This window comes from Theobroma cacao, chromosome 7 (genome assembly GCF_053813885.1).
Source record: "Theobroma cacao isolate CCN51 chromosome 7, ASM5381388v1, whole genome shotgun sequence".
NCBI classification, from domain to species: domain Eukaryota; kingdom Viridiplantae; phylum Streptophyta; class Magnoliopsida; order Malvales; family Malvaceae; genus Theobroma; species Theobroma cacao.
This window is the reverse complement of record NC_142645.1, coordinates 5157431-5171714: the sequence shown is the minus strand read 5'-3', so window position 1 is coordinate 5171714 and position 14284 is coordinate 5157431. Positions and strand designations below refer to the sequence as shown.

General features: G+C 33.6%; 3 protein-coding genes across 3 annotated transcripts; all 3 read left to right on the top strand.

Annotated features, from left to right (window-relative positions):
- Positions 1–290: 290 nt before the first annotated feature.
- On the top strand, positions 291–2545 carry LOC18593927 (protein DETOXIFICATION 2-like). The gene is made up of 7 exons (XM_018124624.2): positions 291–509; positions 774–1318; positions 1437–1523; positions 1615–1671; positions 1757–1995; positions 2187–2392; positions 2498–2545. The coding sequence occupies exons 1-7, from the start codon at positions 318–320 to the stop codon at positions 2543–2545; spliced, it is 1374 nt and encodes a 457-aa protein (XP_017980113.2). The 5' UTR covers positions 291–317.
- Positions 2546–4364: 1819 nt separating this feature from the next.
- On the top strand, positions 4365–5977 carry TRX-M4 (thioredoxin M-type 4). Its single transcript, XM_007021351.3, has 2 exons — positions 4365–4727; positions 5471–5977. Exons 1-2 carry the CDS (start codon positions 4499–4501, stop codon positions 5782–5784), a joined length of 543 nt encoding a protein of 180 aa, XP_007021413.3. The 5' UTR covers positions 4365–4498; the 3' UTR covers positions 5785–5977.
- A 5131-nt stretch (positions 5978–11108) lies between these two features.
- On the top strand, positions 11109–14020 carry RMA3 (RING membrane-anchor 3). Its single transcript, XM_007021350.3, has 2 exons — positions 11109–11267; positions 13057–14020. Exon 2 carries the CDS (start codon positions 13058–13060, stop codon positions 13832–13834), a length of 777 nt encoding a protein of 258 aa, XP_007021412.3. The 5' UTR covers positions 11109–11267; position 13057; the 3' UTR covers positions 13835–14020.
- The last annotated feature ends 264 nt before the right edge of the window (positions 14021–14284 follow it).

Sequence of the window (14284 nt, the reverse complement as noted above, 5' to 3'; positions counted from 1 at the left end):
TTTTTTTTTTTTTTGTTATGTATATCTGTCTCTTAGGCAAATTAACAGCTTGTCCTAATTTATTAGCAAGAGTGAAGACTTGAATGTTAGAATATACTTTATGGTAAATAGTGAAACATGAACATTCATTTGTCACAATACACAAGAAAAATAATTAATTAATCAGTAACGGTTACGTCTCTTGATTTGATTGTTTATTTGTAAGCCAATGAACATGAAAGTGTGTAAGAGGTAACTTGTTTGGCGTGGCTTCCATTAATTTCATTCAAGGAGAAGCCATGGCAGAAATGGTAGAGACAGAAGAGAGGAAATGCGCAATGAGTTGGGGCGGATATGTGGAAGAGCTGAAGAAGGCAAGCCGCATAGCAGCGCCGATGGTGGCGGTGACAGTCCTGCAATACCTTCTGCAAGTTGTATCAGTGATAATGGTTGGACATCTCGGTCAGCTGTCTCTCGCTAGCGTTGCCATTGCTACATCCATCACCAATGTCACTGGCTTTAGCCTTCTTGTAAGTATACTCTTCCTTCCTCCCTCTCTTTTCGTTCTGACAATATATATCTCGAACATCGAGAAAAAAGAAAATAAGCAAACTCCATTGATGGGCCTCAAACTTTCACATCTGAACTTTTGATTGTTGTAATTTTAGTCTAAACAGAAAACAGACGGATAGTAATAAACAGAGGAAGTGATATCCAAAATGTTTTGAATGTTAATTCCCTCAATCCTCATCACTCTGATCAATAACTAACGACAAGAATTACATGCCTAGTAGTCAGGAATGGCTGGTGGATTGGAAACTCTATGTGGGCAAGCTTATGGATCGCGGCAATACAAAAAACTTGGAGTGTATACTTACAGTGCCGTCATCTCCCTCATCCTTGTTTGCCCCCCAATTTGCATACTATGGATATTCATGGACAAACTGTTTCCTCTTGTTGGCCAAGATACACTAATCTCCCACAAAGCACGCCAATATTCACTTTGGTTGATCCCAGCACTGTTTGCAAGCGCGATCCTTAAGCCATTGACACGATATTTGCAGACACAGAGTTTGATTCTTCCGATGCTCCTAACTGCATTTTTCATATTGTGTTTCCATGTGCCTGTATGTTGGACTCTTGTGTTTAAATTGGATTTAGGAGATCTTGGAGCAGCGATAGCCTTTAGTTTATCAACTTGGTTGAATGTGATATTGCTTGGGATTTATGTCAAGTACTCGTCCAGTTGTGAGAAAACTCGTTCACCATTGTCCAAGGATGCTTTCCTTGGTGTTTCTGAGTTCTTTCGCCTTGGTGTTCCTGCAGCTATAATGGTTTGGTAAGTGTTCTGTTCTTCGCAAACTAGTTTTTAATATAGAAAGATTATCAAAACCCATGGTTCCTTTTGTTATGTTTTGTCTCTCACAAATGTTTTCCTTTGCCATATATTAATTAAGCCTTAAATGGTGGTCGATGGAGCTGCTAACTCTGCTATCAGGCCTTTTACCAAATCCAAAGCTAGAGACATCGGTACTATCGATATGGTAAAGCTTCCATTTTGGTATCTTTGTATTGACAAATTGGTCATTACTTTGTATACCAATGATTCTGATTTCTTGTAGTCTTTTTGGTCAGCTTAACTCTATCGACATTGCACTTCACTATACCATATGGTTTTGGAGCTGCTACAAGGTATTCATTAAATCTTGTCTCATTGACAAACATTAATCCAAGTTGATGTGTCCCTAAAATCAAGGTTGTGTTGATTAATTCACAGCACAAGAGTTTCCAATGAACTAGGAGCTGGGAACCCTGAACTAGCTCGGATGGCGGTCAAGGTTGGAATGTCCATGGCAACCACAGAGGCAGTCATTGTGAGCACAGCTCTCTTCTTCAGTCGACACATCATAGGATATGCTTACTGCAAAGAGAAGCCAGTGGTGCACGAGGTTGCGGTCATGGCTCCTTTGCTTTGCATCTCACTGGTTACAGATAGCATGCAAGTTGTTCTTTCTGGTTAGTAAGTTCTTATCAGTCTCTTCCATTACTAATCTTAGAAAACAAAAAACCAAGATTATCTTTTGTTGGAAGATTTTCATGACAGAAGAAAGGTAAGATTAATCAATTAATTCGATAAGATGATCTATTAAGAAGTAATGATAAAGCCTAGTGGACTGATATTAATCTCTTATTAAATCGTCCCCCAGGAGTTGCTAAGGGATGTGGATGGCAACACATAGGGGCCTATGTAAATCTTGGTGCATTTTATCTAATTGGATTGCCAGTGGGAATCATGCTTGGTTTTGTAGCAAATTTAAAGGGAAGAGGCCTTTGGATTGGAATAGTAGCTGGTTCAATTGTGCAAACAATCCTTCTTTCTCTTTTTGCTATCTTCACAAATTGGAAAAAACAGGTTGGTTCTCATGTTTTTCTCTCGCTCTCTTTTTTTTAAAAATTATCTATTATGGTTGGACTAGCTTTAAGTGATAAATGTTCCTACATGTGGGTGTTGTTACAGGTAGCCAAGGCCAAAGAGAGGATAGGGAGATCTTCTATGGGGAATTAGTCATCTTTCCCCTTTACCAAAACAACACCTACCAAAGTAATTAAGAGTTAAAAGTCTAATTAGAAGAGATAATGGTATGAGAAAAGTGACAATTAAACATAATCCAAAATCACTCACAAAAAAATTAATTCTCCATGCTGCTGGGAGTCTCGAGCTGATAAGGCCACAGGCTTGCTCTGGCATTCCGACTATGAGATTAATAAATTCACTTTTCAAAAAAAAAAAAAATTATGATCAGTCAACTCATTTACTCTCCATGGTTGAGTTTGTGAAGCAAATTTAGAGGAACAAGCTTTCAAACTTCAAAGAACACTTTTGAAGTACTAATATTCAGTTTGTGTATGTATATATATGCATGTTAAATTTAAATATAGCTATTCAAAGTGCCATTTTTAGTTTTTTTTTCCTTGTTTTAATAAAAAAATGTTATTATAAACCGTGTTAATTACATAATTGGCACTTAAATTACTGCAAAATGTTCAATATAAATTCAAAAGGTAATAAGTATATAAGAGATTCAAAGTACTTCGCCATTAATTAAAATCAAAAGGTAATAAGAATTTTTCAGTTTCAAAATTAGATACATTTATTCTTAATGAATTTCAGTTATTTTTTTCTTAATTAACTAGCATTAATTTCCATTTTGTCAAGAACCTAACTTTTTTTAGCCCGAAAAATTGAGGAGAATTAATTGAGGGATTGGCAAATTCCCTCAACATCTCACGTTTATGGAAAAAAATATGAAATTTTATTATGTAAATTTGAATTTAATATTTTTATTTAAATTAGTATTTTACACCAATACAACTAATATGAAATAAAATATCATAAAATTCAATTTTAATCTAAAAAAATAAGAAAAAATTATCATGCAATGAAATGAACTTAACAGTTTCAAATATTAAAAATACTTGAATTCGACTTCACTTGTTAGGTATGCTAAAAGAATCCATGTTTGATAATTCTACTTCATCTCAATCCAATAGGGGTAATTTTTTTAAAAAAATTTGAAAATCGAGGTAGAGACTAGATTTTAGAGCTAAAATAGTCGAGTTGGATCAAGGATGGATATAAGTAGCTCCTCCTCTCCCCTATCATTACCATCTCTACAAGGTTACTTGATTTATTCAAACTCAATTTTTCATTAAATCAAATATGATTAATTACATTTGTCAATTTTGACTTGTTAATTTCATGACTTTATTCTATAAAAGACACCTCATTTAAAGATGATATGAACTTTTAAATACTCTATCTCATTTTAGTAAACAGTCAATATAAGATGATTTCTCGTGAACCATGACATCTTCCTCGATATGAGATTAATGGTTTCTAGATGCAACTGTGACACTATGGATATAATTTTTTCCCAATTAGTACTTTGTTAATAACTTCAATTCCCACATAGAGTTAAGCTATTAATTTTATTCAATAAAGTTATCAAGAATATTAATTAAAAAAAAATCATAATGTGTTTAATGTCACAATTCTAGCTAGAAGATATTGATCTTTCATCGAGGGATGTCGGTCTTAGGAGGAGTGATGAATTCCAAATCAAATGTATATTAAAGTAAGATTACATTTAAGAGTTTATACTATCTATAAATTGTGAAATGCATTTTATAAGGATTAAATTGTAAATTCACTAAGCTGAAATAGTCAATGATATTTTAAAAGTTAGTGTAGACCGTGATAATCCTAAAATTGGTTGTGTACTAAAATGGTAAGTGGAGTTTTCTCGTAATTTTATTGTAACTGCCACCGTGGAGCTGTTGTATTCCTTAAGCGCCTACACCCAAGAATATCCACCTGACAAACCAATCAACGCCGTCCACGCACTCCCTTCCCCTTCTCTCATCATCCAAACGTCCTCCTTTTATTAACTATAATCCAAACAATCCCCATCTCCCCGCAAAAGGTAACAGAAACATTTCCAAATCCCTCGCTCTCCCCATGGCCGCTGCTACGCTTACTTTCTCTCCAATTACTGCTGCTGCTGCCGCCTCTTCTTCTTTGGTTTCCGATCGTAGTATCTGCATTAGATTACCGGAATTTCGAGGTCTCAAGATTAAACCGAGGGCAGCATCGGCGACACAGGCATCCAGATCGGTGAGTCGGGACCCGCGTCGACTCGGTCGAGGTGGACGTGTTGTTTGTGAGGCCCAGGAGACCGCTGTTGATGGTCAGTTTCGTTGCTTCATTTCATTCGGCTAAATTAATTTGTTTTCTGTTTTTAATTTTGTTCTTGTATTTTTAGTTTGATTGTTTGGTGGGAAAGTGAAGGAAAGCGGAAGCAAAGAGAAAGGATTATTTGGTGTAAAGGAAAAAAAAATGAGATTTATGCAAAAAGTGATACCTTTCTTACCTGAGACTCTCACAAAGGCTTAGAATTTTATTGCTTTGTAAAGCAATAAACGAGCTGAGCGCAACTTTAAACTCGGTTCGTTTTCTAGGTAAATTCACTGGTTGTGTTTGTTAAAGGTGGCAAATTTGTATAAGGTTTAGGGAGGGAAGTAACTCTTACCCATCCTATAAATCCCTAATTCCCCTCTTCAAGATTTGAAATCGAGAATCGGTTGAAAGTCTCAAGTTCTAACCATTGAGGTGTCTTCTTAGCTGTGTTTTGGTTGAGTTTTAGAGGAATTGATTGGCTCGCATTTTGTTTAACAGTGTCGATGGTTCATCTTTTAGCAACAAGCATGAGGGAGTTTGAAACTCTTTTCTAGTTTCTTTTTGGCTTGTTCACAAATGAACGAGGAAAGGAACAACAGAGAATTCATATTATTGTCTATCTTCAAACTTAATGATTAATGGACATTCTTGTTTTCGTGGATTCTATCTTGATTGATGTGGCCTTGTCATTGTATTGAGAACTATTGTTTCATGAAATATTTATATCTTTTTGCTTGTTCTTGAAACCTGCAGTGCCATCTGTCAAGGATGATACATGGCAGTCTCTTGTACTCGATTGCAAATTGCCTGTTCTAGTTGAATTTTGGGCTCCATGGTGTGGGCCTTGCCGTATGATCTTCCCCATAATTGAGGAACTGTCAAAGCAATATGCTGGGAAGCTCAAATGTTTCAAAGTTAACACTGATGAGAGCCCTTCCATTGCAACTCGATATGGGATTCGAAGTATTCCAACTGTAATGATCTTCAAGGGTGGGGAGAAGAAAGATGCAGTTATCGGCGCTGTTCCCAAATCCACCTTGACAACCTGTATTGAGAAATTCTTATAGGGTGTTAAGCAAATGTCACTTTTTCTGGAAGTCAAGCGCTTTCTAGTGATTTCTTCTTTTGTCAACTTCCAGTGGCTCATGTTAAGATACTCTGCGTCTGAAATAAACTCATCTGCCCCTGTATAGTTATCAGAAGAAGCTGTATTTTCTCTCTTTAAGTTAATGTTAATTAGTTATATGCTTATTGTTTGAATGATTATTTTTGTAGTTTGTTCTCATGTTTTCCAAATTACCGGTTGATCTTGAAGTTTACCAAGTAGGAATGGGCCTCTGGGCTACTTTCAACATGGATAAATTTTTAGTGATCAGGGAAGCAAAGTATCTGCTTGCAAGTTGACCTCTTGATTTGCTCATTTCCCTTGTCCACTTGTGTAGGGAGCAACAGCCCTGAGATTAGAGGTGCCAATATTGATTGGCTTGGCTCAGCCCAGCCCAAACTCTTGTAGATTGAAAAAATATGAATTGGGTAGGGTCAATTTTTTTATATGAATCATCCAAATTTTAACTCAGTTCACGGATAGTGTTGGGTCAACTAACATTTTTTTTTTTAAATTCATTTTTACAATTTTAGTTAACAAATTCTTTATTAAAAAAAGTGTTTCATGATTAAATTTATAAATTGAATAATAAAAATATATTATAAATAAATAAATTACATCAAATATAAATAAAATTTCAATTATTAACACAAACTACAATCTCATAGATATAAGTATATAATTAAATAAATAAAAACTTTAGGACTCATTTATATCCTCATCAATTCTTATCTTCAAGCAAAACATTTGAATTTTATTTGGATAGCAATGATGTCTTAAGGTCTAAATCATTGTCAATTTATCACTTAATATTCATTGCCATAAGAAAAAGATATAGATAGTTTCAAGGTTAACTAAAATTATTAATTTGACAAGTAAAAATTAAAGACAGTAAAATATACAAAATAAGTAATATCATTAGTAATTAAATTATTAATTTTATATAATTAAATATAAAAATTATTAATTTTTTTCTTCTGACTTGTAAGGTTGGCTCGCCCAATTCAAGACCGCTCACTAATTAGATGAGTTAACCCATTTAGATCCAATTCTAATATGGGTTTGAAGTTTTCAAACCCAATCCACTCCACTTTCAATAAAAAATGAACCGGTTCAATGGATCAAAGTCCATTTTGACAAATCTACTTGAGATGTTCTGGTTGAGACTTGATGCTGGCTTTAAGTTTCAACCAGTGGCTGAAATGCTGATTCTCCTTTAAGAAAAGGTTTTTTTTTTTTAAAAGAAAAAACATAAGAATAGAGGCAAATCTTGTCCAAATAATCTTGACTTTAGAGAGAATGATAAGGCGTTTGGTACTATGATTAATTAACAACTAACGGCCAATCGGCAATTGTTCAAATTGTCATGTATGAGCAGATCCTCTCGTTATCAAGATCAACCATGTGGAGTAAAGGCCAGGATGGTGGTAACAGATTTTAGGCGTAGGAATTATAGGACCAGACACTTATTAGTTTCTTTTTCCCTACTCCTCGTCTTCTGGGTTTATGTGCAGAACATGAAGCACATGTGCAGAACATGAGATGTTCAGGAATTTGTTTAATATTTATACCACTTGATTGCTTTGCCCAATTCATACACTTGGATGTTCTCATTAGACATCTCTTCTAGGGATTAATCCTACTTGATAGGCCCTGGATTTATATGGAGAATCCTGAAGCTCTCCCCAAAATAGTACTAGTGATTACCTATTAGCACTGTCTATTCTATTATAGCTACCATCAGAGTGTTGATTCTTCTTGAAGACAAATTGTAAACATCTCAAACTACTAATAACCATGTCTGGTTAATGGTGTAAGTCTGACATCCTGATTACTATATAACCTTTAATTTCCTGTTTTGAATTTCCCAACAATATTTTATCTTTTATGTATGTATATAGGTACGTATGATAAGTAAGTTATATCAAAGCTTGATCACATAACCCTCTATCAAGTTTATTAGCAGCTTGATGTTTTTGTATCAAATCAAGATTCATTACGAAGACACAGAGAAGATGATCAGGACAATTGTAGATTTCACAAAGAAGAGGGGGCTGGTGGGGTTGGAAGGGAAAAGAGGTGGCGGAGGGGGAAGAAAATAGGTAGGAAAATTTAAATGGAAAAAGAACACAAGATGCTTATAGCTTTTAGAAGCCTGTTTATGAACACATTGGGTCTTATAAGCCCAATTTATATAGAATTAGAAAGCACTTCGAATTACTGGGCTAATCTTTCTCTAATTTATTAAACTAATTTTCTTATCATTTAATTCTTGTAAAACAGCCGTATTTCCATCCATGTTTTCCTCATTTCAGCTTGGGGTTTGGGTTTGACACGGCGGTGGTGACAGGGCTGTACTGCTTTAAGATAATCATCCCACGTTCTTATCCTTTGAATTAGGGAGACGTTGACATCAAATCCCAAATTTCTCTACAATCGAAATCCCTATGTTTGAAATCTCTCGCCTACTTGAACTTATCAAAGATCAAAACAATAAATGAATTTGTAGAATCTTCTTCACACTTCACTGTTGTGTTATAGCCTACACTAAATTATATGACAATACCAACTTTTTGTTTTGAAGATTTACCACCTCTTGCTTTTTCTTTATTACTCATCTTATTTATATCCATTCCATTTGCTTGAAAGTAATGTTATAGTGGCTCTTGTTTGTAAATTTATCATTTTGATAAAATATAAGGATTAATTGTATAATTTAACTTAAAAGAATATGAAATATATATAATTAAAGCCAAGTCCACATGGTGTTGATTCCTTGATTGAATAAATATCCTAAATATATATGCTATAGTTTTAGTTCTCTGAGGCTGCAGACATCTCCATTATTATTGAAGTTGATAGCTACTTTACTATTAGTTTCGTGTTCCAGGCCTCCACAGCAACTAGTCAACATCAAAACAAACCAGGGAAACAGCTAAGAAAGAAAGAAAAAGAAAAATGAAACCATTTAAGTGATAATACTTGCTCTAGAAAAGTCTATGTTTAAATTAATGGTTGATCCCTAAACTATTAGGCTGCATGTTAGGCCTTTAAAAACTTAATAATTCAATTTCAACCTTGCGCATATTTGGATCAAGTTAAGTTGGTTTGATATTTTGACAATAAAGGCATGAATTAACTTTTTCGACCAAACAATATTTAATGGAGAAAGTCATAATATAAAATTAGACTAATTAATCACAATATATAGTAAGAATTAAATATGGTAGTTGAACGTTTTAGGAAGTACTTGATATCATTAAAAAGGTTTTATCTGTTTTTTAATTAATATACTTTAATGTATAATAAAAAAATTAAATATTCAAATATTTAATTTAATAATAAATATATATTTTTTAAAACAAGTGCTATTCCCCAATGACAAAGTGTGGCTTGAAATGCATCTAGAATATATGAAAAGAAAACGAAAAAGAAATAAAAAATCCAATAAACTTATTGCCACGTGTAACTCACATGGCTGTCTATTCATGTAGTTTTCTTGTAACTCAAAGATTGCTTTAGTTGTTGGATATGATCGTCCAGTCAGCAAAAATCAGAAAAAAATAATCTAAAGAAAAAATAATTATTATTCCAACAAATAAAAATTTTTATTGTTAACCTTAAGGTCAAATTAAGCTATTTTATTTTATGTTGTCACATTCTTCTGGATAGTCACTAGCTTCTAGTTCATGACCCAAAGCTTTGATTTTGTTTTGATTTTTTCTTCATTGCTGTAATTAGTCAAGTGAAAATTGCAGAATTTTTCTAGTAGAATGAATGCATAAAAAATCCAAGGTATGATCTCACTTCAATTAAATATCGAATTAAGAGTCAAATCTCACTATAAATGGTGTGTCAGTATAACTTCAAGGATAATTCTCACTCATATTCTTTTCCAATTGGAATAATATATTTGCTTGTGAAATTTGGGGAAAAAAATCGAAAATGTCACTAGCTAGATATTATAATAAGTAGAAAAACAAAATTGTAATTAAGTCATATACATTTATATACATTAATTATGACTTTGAATTTTTATCCAGTTTGGTAAAGAAATATTTGTTGAGGGGGTATTAGGTGAGTGCCAACTAATAATTATGTTTAATCACTCGAGTTTAACTAAAATGAATGGGAGAAATTTGGAATTTGTATATTGACTTTAGGTAGGTATCATTGTTACGGGTCTATACATTTAATTCAAAAGATATAATTATTAGATGAAAAAATGATTCTTATATATAATTGCAAGACCTATATCTCGTATTTATAGATGTGGGCTACATTACATTTTAAGATGTGGGTTACATGACATTTTATCCAACCACCTAATTATGCAATACTCTCGTTGTATTGATTCTTTCACTTATGGAAGAGAGAAACATACTTTGATGTAGATCTATTTTGATCTTAATATCTCTCATGGGAGTCTTATATTAATAAAAGCTTAGATAAGCTTTAATACAACTTATCACAGGTTCACATTTTTAATTTGAAAGATATACACATTAAGTTTAGGAAACTTCTTATAAGCCTAAAACCCATCTTATATGTTATTGACGTGAATACACGACAGCATATGTCTAAAACCCATCTTATCTATTACTAACGTGAATATGTGATAACAATACGCTTCTAAAACTTATCTTATCTATTACTAATGTGGATATATGATAGTAATTCACCTTTAAAAACTTATCTTATTTGTTATTGACATGGATATGTGATAACAATACACCTCTAAAATCCATCTTATTTGTTATTGATGCGGATATGTGACAACATATACTTAAAACCTATTTTATCTGTTATTGACATAGATATATAACAACAATATGTTCTTCAAACTTATCTTGTCTGTTACGAACGTGAATATGTGACAGTAACGCTCCTAAAATCCATCTTATCTGTTACTGACGTGGATATATGATAACAATATACCTAAAACTCATTTTATCTGTTACTGACGTGAATACGCGACAACATGTTTATTTTATTAAATATTTATACATTTTTGGACTTAGTAATATTTGGTAAAAAATCATATAATGATTGTTTATTTTTTTTAAATAAAATTAGAATCTAAAAATGGAAAATGGCAAGGAGGTGCCTGAAAAGTAAAAAAATAAATAAATAAAGAAAAAAAAAAAAGAAGAAGCAAATTCCACACAAAAACAAAGGAGGACGCGGCAGCTGTTTCATTTTTACCCACTGAAAATCCAACCCGAAACCAAAAAACATAACAACACGTGTGCCCAATTTTGCCTCTATAAATACAAACACGTCTTTTCTTCTTTGTCTTCTCCTTCCCCTTCATATCACCCTCATCAAAAAGCTAAACACAGAAACAATCCAATCTCTTTGGTTTTTTATTGTCTCTTGAAACAATCCTGGTTTTTGATTAAGACCCATTTTTCACTTTGGTCTGTTTCAGCTTCTTCTTTACTGGTAAGTTCTATCTCCATCTCTCTCCCAAGTTCTCATGCTTTCTTTCTTCTTTGGCTTTTTGTGGGTGTCTGGTTAGATCCTGTTTTGGGTGTTTTTGAAGGGGTGAAATTTTTTGTCCTTGGCTTGATTTTACATCTGGTTTGTTAAATGTGGAGATATATAATGATGGAGGAGGTTTTTTTTTTTATTTAATTTGGGTTTCGGGTTCTTGAATTAATTGCGTAATTTAAAGATTATTTTTTTCTTGAAAGGGAATTGATTGAAAACAAGGATGTGATTTGGTAAAATCTAGCTTAGATTATTGATGCTTGTTATATTAGTTTCATGGTTATTAGCTCAAGAATATTAAGTTGACTTTCAAAAATAAAATATGTAAACTTTTTTCAAGATTTTTTAAAAAAATTTTGATTTAAGATTTTCTGTAGAAAGATTGTAATTGGAGCGATAGTATTTTGATGAGCATAATTAATTGTGATTACAGCTTCATTTTCAATTTTTTTGAGTCTCGAAATTGTAACAAAAGCCAATTCTTATTGCATAATGTATCTGTTTTACATTGGTTCCTTTTCTTTTGGTTGCATACAAACTCTGTTTTTTTTTTTTGTCATATTTGACAGAATGAATTCTATATATGAAGTTGTCCATTTGATTTCATATATTTAGTTGATTCTTCAACTCTGGTAATAATCCTTAATTTAACGAGAATTGTTTCCTTTGTGTATAGAATTCTGCCAATCTTAGAATAAAATGTCATGTTCTGTGATTTGGTGACTATTTCTTGTAATTTGATAGCACTTCCTTATATTTGCTTCTTCTAGTATGGGAAAAGAATTAGAGGGAACAGGTATTCTGCCTTTTCAATAGAGAGTTGTGTTTGATTTGGTTGAAGAGCAAATAGTTTTTCGATAATTTATTAAATTGGGGGAAATTAGCTTTCTCATCTTTCTCTAATAAGATATGAGGAAAAGATAAAGTTGTCTGCCATCTGAAGTTCCTAATCGGGAATCAAGAAATTGTTTAGTGGATCAGCTAATAAAAGCAGTTGGCTTTTTTTCCTCTTAAGCTAAAAATATTTAAAATTAACCATGGTTATCTGGATCTTCAACTTAAATATTTAAGATCTAAAGATTTAACGGATGGAGAAAATCAGAGTAATTTTCAGTTCTTAAAAGTCCCGTTCCTTGTTCCATTTGTGATCCTTAGACGTGTGTGGGTGTCTCAAATAACAATTGCATTCAACAACCTTTTGGTGCTCTGGCTTGAGGGGGAGAGAGAGGCAGCACCAGCTCATAGGGCCCATCTTAATTTATGCTGCTGGTATTCTAGGCATCATTCTCTACCTTCCTTTATTGTGGTTACATGAAGGTGGAGGGCTCTTTATTATTATTTTATTTTTTGCATCTTATTGATGATTGGTGGGTGAGGAACCCCTACCTTCTGCTCAGTAGTTTATCTATTTGAAGCCAATCTGGCAGGATCATATCTCTATATCCTGTTTTATGATTAGTTTGCTTAGAACACTGTTCTTATCTGTTTTGCTGGATGCTTTAGAAGTTCACTTTTATTTAGGAGCACCCTGATAATCTTTGCTTTTAGACATTTTTCTGTAAATAATTGTGCTTGTTAGAGATAGTTTCTGCAATCTACTGAACATTTTGCTTTCATATTTGATGTATGGAAGTGATATAATCAAACCTCTTTCTCTTGTCTGTGTCTGTATTTCAAATTATCCTCTTTGTGATTGTTTTACCTGTGTATACTCACATCTAAACTGTTTACATCTTAACAGAATGGCTATGGAACCAAACTTCTTTGAGCAAGAGGCGAACTTTGAGTCTGATGGAGATATTTTACTCAAGCAGAAATGGAATCAAATATCAGCACCTACAAAAGATTCAGAGAAGGATGCTGGTGGCTTTGATTGCAATATTTGCTTTGACTCAGCACAAGATCCTGTAGTCACCCTCTGTGGTCATTTGTACTGCTGGCCATGCATTTACAAATGGCTTCAAGTCCAAACTTCTTCCCTTGATGCTGACCAGCAACACCAGAACTGCCCTGTGTGCAAGGCAAACATCTCGTCCAACTCATTGGTTCCACTCTATGGCCGTGGTACATCTTCAGACTCTGAATCCAAGAATCCTCACTCCGATCTGGTCATTCCCCAAAGACCACCTCCTTCTGGATTGAACTCTATAATCAGCTCCTCGCATCAAAGTCAGCCACTTCGTGAAAATTTTTTCCATTCTCAGTCTCAGTCATTTCATCACCAGCAATACTTCCCTCATGGAGGTTATGCAACCTTGGCATCATCTAACCTTGGTGGCATTGCGATGACAAATTTTTTCAATCCAATGATTGGGATGTTTGGGGAGATGGTCTATGCTAGGATATTTGGGAGCTCAGACACAGGCTTGGTTGCTTATCCTTACCAAGCTTCTTACCCTTTCTTTGGGAATAACAACAATCTTAGGATGAGAAGGCAGGAAATGCAGTTTGACAAGTCCCTTAGTCGAGTATCTATCTTTCTTTTCTGTTGTCTTATTCTTTGTCTTCTCTTGTTTTAAAAGAATTAGCTTTGAGCTTGTATAGTTGTAAAAAGATAAGTCTGATGAACAAAACCAAACAGAGTTATTGTTAGAAAATTTGCAGGGAACTCACTTGTGAGCTTTCTCCCTGAGATCTTTGTATGTATATGGTAGTATCATTTTTCAAGAATTGGGAATGAACATGCTTCCTATGATTTTATCATACTTCTGCTTGTGCTTTGTCAAATTCGTTTCAATAACTAGAAGCAGGTGTAGCTAATCACGTTCCTTGATGGTTGTTGCATACACGGAAGGTAACAAGTTAGTTTACTCTACTGTTGCAGAAGTTTAAGCCTCAGGTTTGGACACCACCATTTGCATCCTCCATATAGAATAGGAAAGCTCCCTTAGTGGAGTTTGGAACATTCACTTTTTGTGAAATTCTCAAGCAAATCAAATATCATTAAGTCTTTTATAGGAGACGAACTC